Source organism: Lactuca sativa, chromosome 2 (genome assembly GCF_002870075.4).
Source record: "Lactuca sativa cultivar Salinas chromosome 2, Lsat_Salinas_v11, whole genome shotgun sequence".
In the NCBI taxonomy this organism is placed as follows: Eukaryota; Viridiplantae; Streptophyta; class Magnoliopsida; order Asterales; family Asteraceae; genus Lactuca; species Lactuca sativa.
The window spans coordinates 187,703,234-187,721,227 of NC_056624.2; the positions used below are offsets into that span (position 1 = coordinate 187,703,234).

The window sequence follows — 17,994 nt, forward strand, 5'->3', positions numbered from 1 at the left end:
ACACAATAGATATAAAAAACAAAATAATATATATATATATATATATATATATATATATATATATATATATATATATATATCTTGCGAATTTATTTTTCTATTTATCTTCTTATCTATATGAAATGGTGACAAGTATCATACTTTGATAAAATTAATACTCCCTCCGTCCCAATATTATTATTCATAGACAAAAAACACACAGATTAAGAAAAACATTAATTACCATTAACTTTATTTAATAAAATGACAATTTTGTCCTTACTTTGCATTTAATGTTCCATTAAATGCTTAATTGGTTAAATAATAATGAGGAGATATTTTAGTAAAAATATTATTTATTTTTAGAATTGGACTATTATTTTGGGACAAACCAAAAATGAAAGATGGACTATAATTTTGGAACTGAGGGAGTAATATTTTAAGACAATTGTCATAATTTCACATGGATAGAAAAATAAATAGAAAGAAAAATAGATAATATATATATATATATATATATATATATATATATATATATATATATATATATATATATATATATATATATATATATATATATATATATATATATATATATATATATATATATATATCAATGAAGATTAATGCTAAGCCTACACTATAATGACAATGAAACCCGGATAAATAATTACGAATAGAGTATTATTATAAGCAAAACCACCATGCCCGTAGAATCACTAATGAGTGGACACACAACCTCATTATTAATTACTTCACCTTTCTACCAAAAATTCGACTTATTAAACGGTGTTTTAGGGAATTTAATCCTTTAAAGTTGATTAAAAAGGTTTTATATTACTCATTGTCCATAAAAATGAAACTTAAAAGATAACATTAAAATATTTAATGTAAAAAAGAAATTTTAAGAAAAGAAATGAAATCTTTATGTCATTGGTTGTATATGCTTATCTTTTAAACTTTCATTTGACCAAAAAATATATTTTATGTTTTACGGGTATTCCTTTTTTTATAGAAAAACATTACATTTTCTTATCTTTTAAACTTTGATTTGACAAAAAAAAAAAAACATTTTAAGATCAAATCCAAAAAGTCGTAGTTTTGTTGATTCTTTTTCAGGCCCATTTTAGTTTGAAGTATCTCTGTAAATAACAAGATATGGAAAAAGCGAGTCAAAATTACGCATCAAACGGACAAGCAGAAGTTGAGATATTGAAAACCATAGAAGCCGTCGGAGAGGACGCCTTAGGCTCCATAGTCAAAATATGGTAAAAAAATATTGCATAAAAAAAGTAATATTTGTAAGGTATGCTGACTAGGGTGCCTACTACCAAAGAAGCACTTAAAGTTAAGCATTGAAAATTACACTAATGTTAGGTACCCTGTAAGGAGCCCACTCCTAGGGTATGCATAATAAATATGTATTTCTTGGCTAGCCCGTTCACAATAAACCCCTAATCTGGATTCGACAACACAAATATGAAGTTTTTATTTCTTGAGCTATTAAGTAATCTTATCAAGACTCCAAATATCATGCATTTTCTTATTGCACCTATGCAACTAAGCACTCGGGTCAACACCTTAACTTCTAGTAACAATAAAAGGTTTTGTAGCTTGTGGTTCTTGAATTTCTTAGATATCTACATGACTCCCACTTGTTTTTGGAACAAGTGATCTTTGTTAGCATTCCAAGAAACAAACAGTTCTCCATGGGGCTGTAGAAATAGAATCCACAAATATGTTTGATTCTCCTTAACTTTGGTTTGCTAAAATGCATATGTTTACATAGGCTTGGAAACTTTAGACTTTCAAATCTAACAACTTGAGAAGCTTGGTCATGTGAAAATATGTATGGTGTCTTAATTACGTTTTTTAGTTGAAATCATATGAGAGTGTGTATTATATACTGATTAACCTAAAAAAAAGAGTCAATTTACCAATTTTGAACTTGGCTCTGGAAGGGACCACATACATGTATTAGTCCTAATAGTACTTTGGTGTTTCTACTAATGTTTTAAAAATCAGTTTTAACCCGCTGATCGAACCGGTTGGACCGGGAACCGAAAAAGAAAAATTCAATTATTACCGGTTTTATACCTATTTCTGAACCGGAACAAATCGACAGGTTTTACAAAAACTTGGTTGAACCGGTTAAATTGAACAAAAACAAATAGAAAAGAACCATTTAGCATAATAAACTTTGGTGATTTTTTTCAAATATGTTTAGATTTCTCTAAATAAAAACATATGGTAAATGTTATGAAGTTTTTATATACGTTTGTATTCATCTAATATTACACTTTATTTTCTTTTTGATGTATGTGGATTGATATAAAACTTATAGTTATATGTTATTTTAATGTATTTTGATTTATCCACAACTTGTTTTTATATGTATTTTTAATGTATGAATTTTATGGACGTAAAATTCTTGATTTATGTATGTGTGTATGTATAGAAAAATAAGAAAAAATATGATAAATTATAAAAATCGGTTGACCCGATGATTGAACCAGAAACCGACGGTTCAACTAAAAAAACAGTTTTTAAAATATTGGTTTCCACCCAATAGGCAAAAGGCAAAGATGCTTTTGTCGTCTTCTCACATAATAAAAACTATATAAATCAAACAATTCAGGTCAGATGATATCGAAATTCATACGAATTAGAGTTTTGATGTGATCGGTGTTCATGTTATTAAACCGACACCATCATAGATATGTGGTATTCAAGTCATACTTGAAATATTTCGGTGTGACGTATATTTATTTTTGAAACATCGTCATCACCTCTATTTTATAATGACAATAATATGGGACATCGTCGAAATAGTGATTATGAAATTGTTCCATAATCAAATAACAAGGTTCCATAATCAAAATTTTAAAATCGTGTTTTATTAAAAAAGTTATCGATTCTAGGTAATAAGTTTGTAAAGTTGTATAAAAATAGATATGTTGTTTATCTAAAAATAAAATAAATACCACCACAACGGCTAATTAGGCTTTTTAGCAGTGGAAACGATTTTGTCAATTAGCGAAAGTGGAAGCTCAGGCCACCTCATTTTTTAATTTCTTCAGATTGTATATTGCGACAAAACATAGGATTCATTTTTGTAGAGTACATATTGCGACAAAACATACTAATAATACATAGTCACGTATTTCTAGTTGATTTTTGTTTTAGAAAATAGAAACATATATAAGTAAATATAATGTTTAAAATTTTATAATATTAAGTTTTAATCAAAACAAAAGTGTCGTATACCAACTAAATCAAATTTCAGTTTAGATAATCGAAATGTTTATATGATTATAAAGTATAAATTGATAACATACTTTTTTTTACGCTACCCTTCTAAAACTAGAAATTTGACTAAAAGTCAACGGGTAAAAAGTCAACCCTTAAAGTCAACGGTCAAAGGTAAGGACAAAATTGTCAACAACACCCCTTCACGTTGTGGCCTCCATTTGACCATGTTGTGGGTACAAAATTCCAAAACAGCCGACTGATCCCTAGTCTCCACGTCGTGGCAGCCTAAAGGCCACAATGCGGGCACGACGTGGGAACTAGTGTGAACAACTTAATCGAGTTAAGTTGTTTTCTTTCAAATCTAAAGGCTACAAAGTTCAGATTTGATCCGTATTAAGGTCTTGATGGATAAACTTTCCAAATTTATCCATTAAGACATTCTATTAAGACAAAAATTTTAAACTTAGGTCCTTAAAAACATCAAGAGTTGTGACTTAACTAATAAACTCTTAATCATCAAGGTCACTCATCCATGTTTTCCAAAAAGCTTTCTTACACCAAAAGGAACATAAAAGCTGGTGCTTTATGGACATGCATGTCCAATGCACATTCTCTTCCATTTTTAGGTCAAAACATAAAAGAAAAAGATATTAAACTTACATGAGACCAAAAGCTTCCAAGAAATTCCAGATCTACAACATATGACCTAAGAGGGACCTCAAGGATCTATAAATTTATTGACTTTATGGAATTCGTCCACTCCAACAAGCTTATTTAAGAAGAAAATGGGACAAAACTTTAGATCTAGCAATATAGAAGCATAAAGTTTGGATCTTGGTTCATACCAAAGGTCCAAAGAATCCTCAAGTGGAGTCCCAAAGCTAGCCAAGATGGTAACAAGACCTCCAAAGCCTTCTTCTTTCTTCATAAGCAACAACAAACACCAAAATGAGCTCAATAATCATTAAGTGGCGTCAGGGTTAGGGTTTATGATGTTTGAGAGTGATGGAGGTTGGGGGTAAACAACCTTAGCCCATACTTTCCTTTAAATACCCGGAAATTTAGAACTTTTTAGCACCATGTGGCTGCCACGTCGCGGCCCAAAGAATGACATGTTGTGGCTGCTTAGATGAAACTCGGGTCCAACTCATACACTGCCACGTCGTGGTGGTCCTTCCACCACGTCGTGGCCTCCCAAACCAAGCAAAAGTAAAATAACTTAATAAGAAATAATACCACTAGGATGCATATGTTACAATTATATTTTAATATACAATCAATATTTGCCAGAAATTTGTTTTGAATCGAAATCAACTACAAACATTTAATCTCTCTTGAAACATGATTGACGGAAAATAAATAATAAACGTTTTAGTTTCAAAAAGAATTTTTCCGTATATACATTTTGGAACAATTAATAATATTTTGTATTGTAAAGAAAAACTGGATATATGTTTAATATTTCTAAAGAAATATAATATTATGTTACTTGTATTATGTTTATTATGTTCAATTGAGTATTTTTTTCTAACAATTTCAGTTCATTGTATAAACCATTGATGATGTGACCATTTGTAACCTCTCTTCTTGTTCTTGTGACCAAAAGTGTATTCATAGTGTTTGTATTGCTAAAAATATTTCCCTAATGATTAATTAGTTTTCTCATTTTTGTACGCAAAATATTGAATCTTGAATGCTTTTTTATGCGAACGTTTATTTACTAGTTTCGATAAACATCACTCTAGTCATGCTCTTTTAACGGCAAATATTTCATACAAAAAAGACTATCTAAACACTGGTCGAAAAGGAAATACAAGAATCAATGTATAATTGGATATTTGAGACTATCAATTCATTTTTCCTTCGTTTTAGCTAATCAATCACTATTATTAAAACATTCTTTTTTAAAATATTCTTCTTTTATTATATTTTGAATCTATTAAATGATGAGAATAGTAACATGTAGTTATATTTTAATTAATGTGTTATTTTTTTCTTCTAATTTATAATTAATACAATATATATTAAATAAATTTTTTGATCAGATATCCTTTACGTTTGGAGGCTCTATGAGACCGTAACTTTCGCATATATCCCATGAAGTCACCTTTGCATGTATTCTGCGAAATGTCAATGTTTTTTTTTCTTTTTTACAAAACGTGCTAGTTCGTATATACATATAGCACCACATTTGCTAAATTTTGAAAAATATGATAAATAAAATTTAATCTTTTTTTTTTCTCAAAGTAAAATTTGTATTATATGAAAGATGAGGATGGAAGAAAAGTCAAAGAGGATTGCGGTAGGTTTTTTTTTTTTTTTTTTTTTTGTTTTGTTTTGTTATTTTATTATTATTTATTATTATTATTATATATATATATATATATATATATATATATTTTTTTTTTTTTTGGGGGGGGGGGGGGGGAGGGGGGGATTGGGCAACAGCAGATTCGACCTGAGGTTTTTTTTGGTTTTTGTTTTTATTTTTGGGTGGGGATTGGGCACTTTTCTTTGTTGTTTAATGGGCAGAGTAATTTAAGCACTCCAATTGGCGAACCCATCATCTCCATCCTCTTATATCATCACCTTCATCTCTCCGAGAACCCATTAATGGCTTCGCTCCCTTCTCTCTAACGTGGATTGAAGCAGATATACTCCAAACTCATCATTTTCTTCTTTATTGGTTATGACTTATGAGTGTCCTGTTCAGTCGTTTTGATTACTCTTCTTTTTCGACTCCTGTCTCTGGTACTATCTATTCTCTTTCTATATTTAATGTTTCCTTTTCATGTGGCTATGTATAGAGCTAGCTAATTAAGTATATCGATTTCTTTTCTTTGAGGCTTTATACCAAACAGTGTTCGTGCATTCTTCTTCTTCTCAAAATTTGGTTTGTTATCATGGTAGCTCATAATGGGGAATTAAGTTCCTCTTTTTCTTTTTTTCAGTTCGATGCTTTTAGCTTTTCGCTGCTCTACTAGTTTCAACGATGGCTATTTTGTTTTTGTTATCCCCAACGTGCGTGTTCCCTGTAATTATATTCCATATATCATTCACTGTTCCTCTTGACTTATATTCTTCCACTTTTCTTTTTTGTTTTTTCTAAATTATTGTTCCTGAAGTTTGATTCTGTTCAAATAATTTCCCCAAAACATGTCCTATATGACAACAAAATATGATCTTGTATTCATTGATAACTGAACAAACGTTATTCAAATGATTGCTTCTCTTTGATTCTCTAAAAGATAACCACGTTTTATGTCAATTTATTGGTTATTCTCTAAGTTTTATGTACCTGATCAACCTAATTAATCATCGATTACTCTATTCCTCTTGCCAATTGAAGGAAAGAAAGCAAACAATTAGATCATGTCGAAAGGAAAGGAAAGGGCGACGGAAGAATCAGACGAACAAGATAACGAAAAAGATGGTGAATCCTACGTTCCAGATAATCAAAACTCACTTGAACTCGGACTCGATTCGGCTTCCAGTTCATCGGAGAAACCCCAGGATGCAGATTACTCTACTTACATTCCTTCACTGAGTTACGAGTTAGAGGGTTTAATCTTAGCCCGATTCCCAAGGTCCGAATATTGGAAAATATCCTTCGTCAACAAAAGATTTGCAGGCTTAGTAAAATCCGGCGAGCTTTTCAAAATCAGGAGAAACATCGGTTTCATCGAGCCATCAGTTTTAATGCTCGCAAGCGGCGAGAACTGCTGGTGGGGTTTCGATCAAGGGTTTAGTTCCCGCAGAAGGCTTCCCGTTCTTCCATCTGACATATGTTTTGCTTCAGGAGACAAAGAATCACTATGTGCTGGGACCCATTTACTCGTATCGGGTCGAGAACTTGAAGGTTTGATGATTTGGAGATACGAATTAGCCATGAACAAATGGTACAAAGGCCCTTCAATGATCTACCCTAGATGCTTATTTGCCTCCGCCACTTGCGGGAACTCCGCTTACGTGGCAGGCGGGATTGCGGTGGTTGGTGGTGGCATGAGCGGAACCCAGATCGTCCATAACACGGTTGAGAAGTACGACCCGGAAACCCGCTCGTGGACCCCACTCCCGAGAATGAATAGACCCCGGAAGCTTTGCTCCGGTTGTTACATGGATGATAGGTTTTATGTTATTGGTGGGAGGAACGCGAATGAGGAGCTGACATGCGGCGAGTTTTTCGACGAGGGAAAGAACGAATGGACTTTGATCCCAGAGATGTTAAAAGACAATCCTGTCCTTAGTTGCCACTCTCCTCCATTAATTGCGGTGGTGAATAACGAGCTTTATTCGATTGAAGCTTCTTCGAATCAGTTGAAAGTTTACTTAAAGGGTAGTAACAGTTGGAAGCGGTTGGGTTTGGTTCCTGTGAGGGCGGATTATAATCGGGGTTGGGGAGTGGCGTTTAAGTCATTTGGCGATAAGTTGTTTGTGATAGGGGCTTCGACTGTTTCGTCATCCAGAAGCTCCATGGCTATTTATACGTGTAACCCGGACCCGAGATCCGATGGGTTGCCGAATTGGGAGCTACTTGATAATGGCAGGATTCAGTTGAGTCATTTTATTATGAATTGTTGTGTCATGGTAGCTTGAGAAGAGGTGTTGTGTGATTAGTGTCTAAATAAGAAGTACGAGTTGACTTTTTATAGTCAAACATGGTTGTATTTTGGTGCTATTTCCCAATTCTGCATAATGGGTTATCGTTTTAACTTTAAGCGTACAGAAGTGCATTTAAGATGCATAGAGCACTTGACAAACTATCTACTAAAAGTTGCCAAGTTGTATGTACTATATATATATATATATATATATATATATATTTTTTTTTTAAGTTTTATTTTAGTAAAAATAGTTTCAAAATTAATATACAAGAGCTTTAACTTATGTAATTTTTATAATCAAATAAAACTTAAGCTTTATTTTAACTAATCTGTCTTTTATTTTATCATTAACTTACGTCTTTTAAAATAAAATTGATAAAAATAGGTTTTTTTTTTCATTTTTTTTGAACCAACAAATATAATTGTTTTAATTTATTAAATTTAATATACCATTAAACAAAACTAATATATTTGGATTTGAGGGGTGGTGTTGTTACTTGTTAATTGCATTTTGTCCTTTTTTTTTTTTTTTTTTTTTTTTTTTTTTTTTTATCAAATTATACAAGAATATAATTTTAATCAATTAATTTAGTCATGTTGAATTTTTTACAAACTTTTATTTACTTTTACATATATAAATCAAGGAAGTTCTATAATAATTTGAAACATAAATTAAAGGGTTAGTTTTGATAGTTGTTATTTAAATGTATTGAGTTAAAAATCTTTTTGTAAAAGACATATAAGAAGGGAGATTCTATAGAAACAAATAAAAGGTTTTTAATTATGGGATAATGACTTAAAAAGGTAATATATTTTTCGATTTGTATATATTTGGTCACTGAGTTTTTTTTCGTCCACATTTACCCCTTCAACTTGTTGAACTGTACACATTCAGTCCTTATGACCGGTTACTCCAGGTTAACCAAGAAAAATAATTTAATAGGGTAATATATTTTTCATCTTGTACACATTTAATTCTTAATATTTTTGTACACATTTATTCCTTAATATTTTTTTGTTTCAAAATAAGTCATTTTTGTTTTTGTACACATTCAATACTTATGAATGTTTTCTTTATGTTTTTTCACGACATCTTACGTGGGAAAATCATTGATGAAGTGTGTGAGACTATTGATGTTTATGTTTAATGTCTCATTTTCACAACCAAAAAATTTCATTTTTAAATAAGACAAAACTCCTTAATTATAAATCCATTATTAAGAAAAAAACGTTTATTTTAAAATACATTTATCGAAAATCTGAGTAATATAAGAAATGCGTAATCCTCAATAATGTGATGAGTGTGTACAGTCATGCATTCGCCTACCCACGACCAACGATAGAACCTGAAAACATAAACAACTGTGTAAGCACAAATTTTAGTGAGTTTTCCCCAAAATACCCAACACAACAAACGTATTATCATGCATAACGGACCCACACTCATTAGATTGGTATACCTTGGCCCAATTAGTCATCGGGGTAGAATGTCAACATGCAACAGGTCCAATCAGTCATCGGACTGGAATACCTAGGGTTTGTTGGCATGATGCCTTAATCCAACCGCTCTTCTCGAGTCTTCGTGCCTACAATTTATAGCCAGCCTGCACCAGGTATCTTGGCCTACAACATATAGCAGGACCACTTGAAACTATCCTACTACCATATGGCTATCCCACATAAGATGTCGTGAGAAAAAACCTAAAGAAATCATTCATAAGTACTGAATGGATAAAAAAACAAAAATGACTTATTTTGCAATAAAAAAATATTAAAGACTAAATGTGTATAAAAATATGAAGGACTAAATGTGTACAAAGTGATAAATATATTACCCTATTAAGTCATTTTTACCGGCTAACTTGGAGTAGCCGATCATAAAGACTAAATGTGTACAGTTTAACAAGTTGAAAGGATAAATATGAACGAAAAAAAACTCAAAGACTAAATATATACAAATCAAAAAATATATTATCCTTTTAAATAACTTTCTCTTTTAATTATTATAATTATAGTATCTAAGAATGAATATGACGACCCAATGCCTTACAGCCCAGTAAAAACATATAAACAGCCCGATAAAAGCTACAAGGTAAAAAATAAAAATAAATAATAGGTTCGTCACCCAATTCAAAATACTAGTCTCCAGACTCGAGAAGGAAGCGAAAGGGCGAGAAGCAAAAGAAGCCACAAAACTCTGCACCTTGACGCTCGATATCGAAACTAAAATCTGGCTACTACAGGAGCTACGAAGGGCTCCGCGCCTTCAACATGTAAGCATGACTAGCAGATCTTATATGCATTTTCATGGTTGAATTTTGTATGATTTTCTCCCAAGTTTCACGTGATCTTTTTGCACCATAAATATTTTTGCTCAAATTTCCTATTTTGTATTTCATACGTCAACTGTTCTCTCTTGTTTAGGTAAGTTTTTGTATCAATTTATGGTGATGGTTTTAACCTAATTTTAGCATTGCATGCGCATTCTGAAATTCCGTTCCTGGCTTGCAATCTAGGTTTTTCATGCATTTTGAGCCAGCATTGTAAGAATTAGGGCTACAGTCTGTGTGAAGTATGTCTGCGAACAACAATAATCCGCTAAAGAACTCTCCTTTTGGACATTCTATACCACCAAACCCTACTACGCATCTACAGTCGCATACACAGTCCCAAACTCAACGACCCTCTGGATCTCCCTTCACGAATCAATTTCAGGTTTCCCAGTTCGCTGCGACCCATGCCCAAGCCATTGCTCAAGCCCAGTCAAAAGTTCAGGCTAAAGCTGCTGCTCAAGCTCAGGCCAACCATGCCCAATTCCAAGCCCAGCTCCAAGCTCAAGGGCTAGCACCTAGCCAATCCCATGGATCTTTGGCTACTAATTCACCCTCTTTTCCATCAGCCATTGCAAGCACAAAACGACTGCCTCAAAAACAAATCGGAAGGCCACCTGGAGTGTCAAATCCTAATTCCATTTCTCCCATGAGGACCATGGAAATTACACCAGCCCCTCGTAACAAAAAGAAGCAGAAACTTTCAGGGAAACAGTTACAAGAAAGAGTGGCAGCAATTCTCCCACAATCTGCTCTATACACGCAGCTTCTTGAGTTTGAGTCGCGTGTTGATGCTGCTTTAATGAGAAAGAAGATAGACATTCAAGAAGCGATCAAAAACCCACCTTGCATTCAGAAAACCCTTCGAATCTATGTTTTTAACACATTCTCTAATCAAATTCATACAGTTCCCAATAAGCCACACACTGAGCAGCCTACGTGGACAATGAAGATAATAGGGAGAATATTGGAAGAGGGAATGGATCCTGATCAAGCTGGATTGATTTCAAAGCCAAACCCCATTTACCCAAAGTTTTCATCTTTCTTCAAAAGAGTTACTATTTCATTGGACCAAAGACTGTATCCTGATAACCATATGATAGTGTGGGATAGTTCTAGAACACCAACACCTCATGAAGGGTTTGAAGTCAAGAGAAAAGGCGATAAAGAGTTCATGGTGAATATACGTTTGGAAATGAATTACACACCTGAAAAATTTAAGCTTTCGGATCCTCTAATGGAAATTCTTGGAATTGAAGTTGATACCCGATCAAGAATTATAGCTGCAATATGGCAATATGTCAAGGCTAGAAAGTTACAGGATGCAGATTCCCCTTCCTATTTTAATTGTGATCTACCCCTTCAAAAAATATTCGGGGAAGAAAAAATGAAATTTTCCAATGTCTCACAGAAGATTTCAACCCATCTATCCCCACCACAACCTATACATTTGGAACATAAAATCAAGCTATCAGGAAACAATCCAGCTGGAAATGCATGTTATGATGTGGTGGTGGATGTCCCTTTTCCAGTACAAAAGGAATTGAATGCTTTGTTGGCTAACACTGAGAAAACCAAAGAGATTGAAGCTTGTAATGAAGCAATATGTTCAACAGTACGAAAGATAAACGAGCATCGAAAAGGACGAGCTTTTTTTCTTGGGTTTAGTCAATCACCCGTTGAATTTATTGATGCTTTGATTGAATCTCAAGGCAAAGATCTCAAGTTTCTTGCAGGGGAAGTAAGTCGTAGTGATGAAAAAGAGCATCGGGCTGATTTCTATAACCAACCCTGGTAATTTAACCATCTTTGTTTTAGTGAGGTTAATGTTTATTATAGCATTATATTATTATTTCTTTTGATTACAAGCATTGTACATTGCTATTCTTGTATGTAGTGTGTGTGTGTGTGTGTGTGTTAATTTTCACTGATGTGATGGGTTTAAAATCTAATGGAATTATCTTTTGGTAAATGTGTAGGGTTGAGGATGCAGTTATTCGTTACCTAAATCGCAAACCAGCTACAAAGCCCATGGAAGCACGTAATTAAGTCAAGTGTGAAAATAAAGGTAGTTTCTTTTGAATGTGCTTATGAAGGTTTTCTTTTGGTATTGATATGGATAAATAGACAGAGGTGTAGCTGCATTTTTCCAAGTTCAAACCTCTGTAGTTCGGGTTATATCTTGTTTTCTAGCTTAGAATGTAGTGTAGGGTTTCCACTCTTCTGTCAAAATATGAATATTTATGAAGTTAAATATTCTACTTGCTTTCCTGATCTTTCGTATATGATTTTTTTTTTTTTTTTTTTTTGAATTATCATGGGTTTGAAAGGTGACTTTTTATAAGAGATAGGATTATGACAATTTTAAAACTCAAGATATATGTGCCAAAATAGGCGGGTTATAATTAGATAGATTTTTCATAGTACATTGTATTAATAAGATAAGGAAAAGTTAGAGCATAACATTGTTCTTGTTAGCATTTAGACCTTAAATATAGTCTCGATCTTTATGGATGTACACATTTATATATACTTTTAAGTGATTTAAAAAAGGGTAAAGTAGCCCATGTCAATTCGTCCAAATGTCTCGTAAAGAATACTAACAATATTTGGGGTGTGTTAGGTTTGAACTCTGAACCTCCTAAATAAAATTCTACGTTTCAACCATTAAACTTCCAAAATGATTTATAAATTGTGTGATTTGTCTTTCTTTTTAACCAAATTTTTTATTTTACATATTGAAATCTTATTATTAAGTTATAATTCAAATTGATTTATTTTCATATAATTGTTTTAAAGTTTCTTTTGTAACTCGTGATGTATTATTGCTTGCTAGTCACTAGCCACTACACCTTTATTCGTCAGCTGTGATTTAACCTTGTAAAAGTTAGATGTTAAATGAGTCGTGTGTTATTTGTACTTGTTTGGTCAAATTAAAATTAAGAATAAATAACTTAAATGTAGAAGCAAACAAAAAGTTTGGTCCAAAACCAAATAAAATGGAATATAGATATCCAAAACTACGGGTTATATTCTTTCAATTAATAGTATTTGATATGATCCAATCATTACCTAACTCATCTTTCAAAAAGTCAAAAGTCAAACAATAAAAGTAACCGAAAGAATAGTACTTATTAGGTGGATAACGATCACCCGTTGATGTGGTCAATTTTGGGTGAACCAATCGGTTAGTAAATGGGCTTGTGGGCGTCTGAATTTAGGTTTTGGAATGCTTAGTAAGATTTCAATTTTAAATATCACAATCACAACACAGGCGCGGTTGACAAAAGTAGTTGTTAGCTGGAAGTAGATAGCATGTAGCGGTTAGTTGGTAGCGGGAAACTATAGCTTTTGTTTTTTATATGAGTGTTTGGAAAAAAATAACGAGAAACTTTTGAAATATATAAAATTACATAAAACGACAATTGATTAAAAATAAATAAATATATAAATATATATTTAAGGGTAATTATGGAAATTGATTTCAAAAGCTCAGTAGCGTTTTGTTAAACGCTACGTGAAGTAGCTTTTAGATTTGGAGCGTTTTGTTTAAACTAAAACCTAAACGCTCGTACTGTCAAACAAAATTTTTTGTTTAAACTAGAGTGTTTTGTCAAAAGCTAAAAACTAGAAGCTCCGAAACACTTCCAAAAACTCCGTGCCAAGCACACTCAATATATAATTAAATAGTACTTGGTAGACCGTATAGACTAATTAAAAAAGTGTAAATATGAAGATAAATATTAAATATTTTTAAAATAAAATTTCATAATAAATAGATCGTAATGATTAATAAATAAATATTTCAATTTATACTAATAAAAATCTATTAATATATTTTTAAAGAAATGATGAATAAGTAAGTACTTCAACATTATATGTCTTATTGATAAGTTTATTATCATTGTCTAAAATTACTATTTTATCCCATATTTGTTTTTAACTCTAGACAATGTAACATATAACTACCCATGAGTGAACACTATTTGTCTCAAAATCTCCGAATTTCAAAAACAAATCCGAAATCCGATGAATAATTTTGGATTTTTGAGCAAAGATTTCATTTTTTACTTACATTTGAGAAAAGGTTAAGCAAATATAGTAAATATGAACTATAGGGATGAGCAAAAGGACCGAACCGGCCGAAACCGGCCCGAACCGGACCGGACCGGGGAACCGGTTTCGGCCAAAATCAAGAACCGAACCGGCCCGACGGTTCTACCGGTTCCGGTTCTACCGGTTCTTGTCATGTCTTCAAATGTTGGAACCGCTCCTTGAAAAATAGCATCATACGGTTCCGGTTTTTGCCGGTTCTACCGGTTCCGGTTAAATCGGTTCCGGTTCCCACCGGTTCCCGGTTCCAAAAATCCACAAAAATAATGTACCGGTCCTGGCCCGACCGGTTCCATCGGGTTCCGGTTCCGGTTCCGGTATCGGTTTCGGCCGGTTCCCCGGTCCATATGCTCATCCCTAATGAACTATATACAATACTAGGGCATGCAATCATACATTAGATTGAAAAAGAGTGACATCAAACACTTCGAAATGAACATTTCAGACATAATTAGATAAATTTCTTTGGAAAAAAATTGAAACAAAAACAAAAGAGAACAAAATTTGAAAAGCAAATCAGAATGAGGCATTTGGGAGTATGTGGTCATTTTTCAAAAACCAAAAAAAATAGTTATGTTCTTTATAACGTTCATTTGTAACGGTTAGTTTACTCAATATTTTTTTTTAAATACAACAAAAGAGATATTAACAATTTTCTATTTCATCTATATCTAAATTTAATAGCATGTTTCTATTTGGAGCAATGAAGATAGTTTAAAATTAAAACCAAATTAAAAAAAAATATACTCTAAAAATATTATTTACAAAAGAGATATTAACAATTTTCTATTTCATCTGTATCTAAATTTAATAGCATGTTTCTATTTGGAGCAATAAAGATAGTTTAAAATTAAAACCAAATTAAAAAAATATACTCTAAAAATATTATTTTTGTCACATGTCATACTTTCGTTCATTTTTTCACATGTCATTTTGTGGTAATGATAGTTTACAACTCTTGAAATGTTACAAAAGTAAACATGTTATAACTCGATATAAATTATAGTAAATTATGTCATTAAACTGAGTTTTTAGAACGACGCGAAATCTTATTAGAAAAACAAATAGCAAGATGCTAGAAAACTACAAATTATAAAAGTACAAGGAGAGCAGCACAATACATACCAATCTAAACTAGACCACCTAGCCCTATATTTAATCTAGTTAAAAACCAAAACCTGAATCTCATACATAACTTTTTGCAAAGCACACTTTGAATTCCTGAAAATAGTCGTATTTCTTGCCTTCCAAGTGCTCCATAACATGGTAAACGTGAAAGAAAGTTTGAGCTTAACTAATTGCTCATTCACTCCTTCCTCTTTAATCAGTCTCTTAAGATGCATCAGACTATTCAGGATAATTGGAGGCATCACTCCACGAACATAGCTAACCCCAAATCTCTCGAGTAAACCAACAATTGAAGAACACATGATCAATATTATCTTCGTCCAAATTGCAGATTATGCATAAGATAGAATAGACATTCAAACCTCTCAAAATAAGATTTGAGGCATGAGGAATTCGGGTCTTGAAAAGCCTCCAAGCAAAGCATGAAACTTTTAAAAGGGCCAAGTTGCACCAAATAAAGCCACTAGCATCAAAATCCACCGCTGTTCCAGTCATAGTCTTCCATAGATCATGAACTGAGAAGCTTTAGGAACTGCCTCCCTTCTAGCACCACCTATCATGATCCCTCGAAAGGCAAAAATCATCGAAAACCTGCAATATGGAAGAGAATTCATTGCTCTAAGTTGTCTCTTCCAATCCCACATGAATTGGTCCTCCGAGGTCATCTCCCACTACACCAAGACCTTTATTATACTTAGGCTGAAGAATATTAATGGACCAAGCAACCCAACAAATCTTCCTCTTATCCACATTTTCATCCCAACGAAAACGCCTTCTCAAACTCTCCAACTCCTCGACAATCTTCTTTGGAACTCTAAAAATTGAAAAATAGCAAAGAGATAAGCTCCCAAGCACCGCTTTAACAAGTGTTAATATAGCGCAAAAAGAAAGATTTTTGCATTTCCTAGCGCTTAACTTGGCTTGAAACTTATCAACAACCAACTTCCAATTTCTCAAAAGTTTCATGCTCGCTCCAATAGGAATCCCCAAACAATTAAAGGGAAATGAGGCGACTTCACACTTCAAGATATTAGCAAGACGGAGACGTCCGTCTTCTCTACACCCACACCAAAAACCTTTCTTTTATGAAGATTAACTGTGACATCCCCTATTTCCTCTAACCAAAAAAAAAAAAACTTTTCTTTACGTTTTCAAAACCTTGTTATCTTTGTTTGTAGAAAATGAAAGTATAATAAAACATTTTGCGGAAATTGTCTTATTTTATTAAAATATCTTGAGTAAATATCTTGTTTCAAAATACAAAGGCCTAAGGATGTCATAATCAATACACAACATAAGTTACAACGTAGAAACCTAATGATCCTGAATGTTATTGCAGGTTGTCTCTTAATCACTCGACATCTTAATCAAGTTCCAACATCTTTATCCCTGTTACCTGTGATGCATATAGTTTGAGTGGTTCGGGTTTGTAAATTCATGGTGAGACACATAGGGTTTTCAATCAACAATGTTATTATGATAATAACTTGGAAAGCATAAACCTACAAAACTAATTGTTACCGAACAATATAGATATACCCTACACCTTATATATATATATATATATATATATATATATATATATATATATATATATATATATATATATATAACATTACACCCATACATACTCATCCCAATCGATTCTCACAAATACTAATTCACGATCATCTGGAAGAATCACCTAACCTGATGAATTGTTTAGATCAATAGTATGACTACACAACTAAGGGATTCCTTGGCCAGTGTAAGTTATTGGGCAACCCAAGCCTCTGAGTATTTGATAAATATGGTATCTCATTTCATCTATGTTTATAGGTTATAAGTTCACGCTAACAATGTAATTTACAAGATTGTCTAGAATGATCAAATGTTATCATCTTACTTTGATAAATGACCAAACATACCTCCGGTTGTCTAATACAGACCCACCATTTCTGGTTGTCTAAAAAGAGGAGGACTATTACACTCCGCTTTAATATCACATCTTACTCCAAAATGAGACTACCCAATATCCACCTTATTTGAACTAAGCATCCCTTACAAGCCTCAGTTTATAACTAGACAAGATTACAATATTTGTAATCAATTGTGACATCCCCTATTTTTCAGAACCAAAAAAACTTTTCTTTACGCTCTAAAATCATGGTGTTTTTGTTCGCGGAAAATCCTAGTATAATAAAAACATTTTGCAGAAACTGTTTCATTTTATTAAAATATCTTTAAGTAAAGATGTTTCAAAATACAAAAACTCTAACGATGTCATAAACAATACATAACATTGTTACAGCGTAAAGACCTAATGGTCCTGAACACTATTGCATGTTGTCTCTTAATCACTTCACATTCTAATCAAGTTCTAGTAGCTTTAACCCTGTAACTTGTGATGCATATAAATTAAGTGGGTGAGTTTGGGTAACCTGGTGAGACACATTGGGTTCTCAATCCTACAATATTATTATGATAATAATTTATAATCATCAAACCTGCAAAACCAACTATTATCAACCAACATTGATATATCCCATAACTTATATATCAATAAAACATTACACTCATACATACTCATCCCAAACGATTCTCACAAA

The 17,994-nt window shown here is 32.5% G+C and overlaps 2 protein-coding genes across 2 annotated transcripts; both read left to right on the forward strand.

The window, feature by feature from the left end:
* The first annotated feature begins 5,715 nt into the window (after positions 1-5,715).
* On the forward strand, positions 5,716-7,959 carry LOC111889059 (F-box/kelch-repeat protein At3g27150). The gene is made up of 2 exons (XM_023885196.3): positions 5,716-5,982; positions 6,581-7,959. The coding sequence occupies exon 2, from the start codon at positions 6,604-6,606 to the stop codon at positions 7,825-7,827; it is 1,224 nt and encodes a 407-aa protein (XP_023740964.1). The 5' UTR covers positions 5,716-5,982; positions 6,581-6,603; the 3' UTR covers positions 7,828-7,959.
* Positions 7,960-9,965: 2,006 nt separating this feature from the next.
* On the forward strand, positions 9,966-12,448 carry LOC111889052 (SWI/SNF complex component SNF12 homolog). Its single transcript, XM_023885190.3, has 3 exons — positions 9,966-10,108; positions 10,352-11,959; positions 12,145-12,448. Exons 2-3 carry the CDS (start codon positions 10,410-10,412, stop codon positions 12,212-12,214), a joined length of 1,620 nt encoding a protein of 539 aa, XP_023740958.1. The 5' UTR covers positions 9,966-10,108; positions 10,352-10,409; the 3' UTR covers positions 12,215-12,448.
* Positions 12,449-17,994: the final 5,546 nt, after the last annotated feature.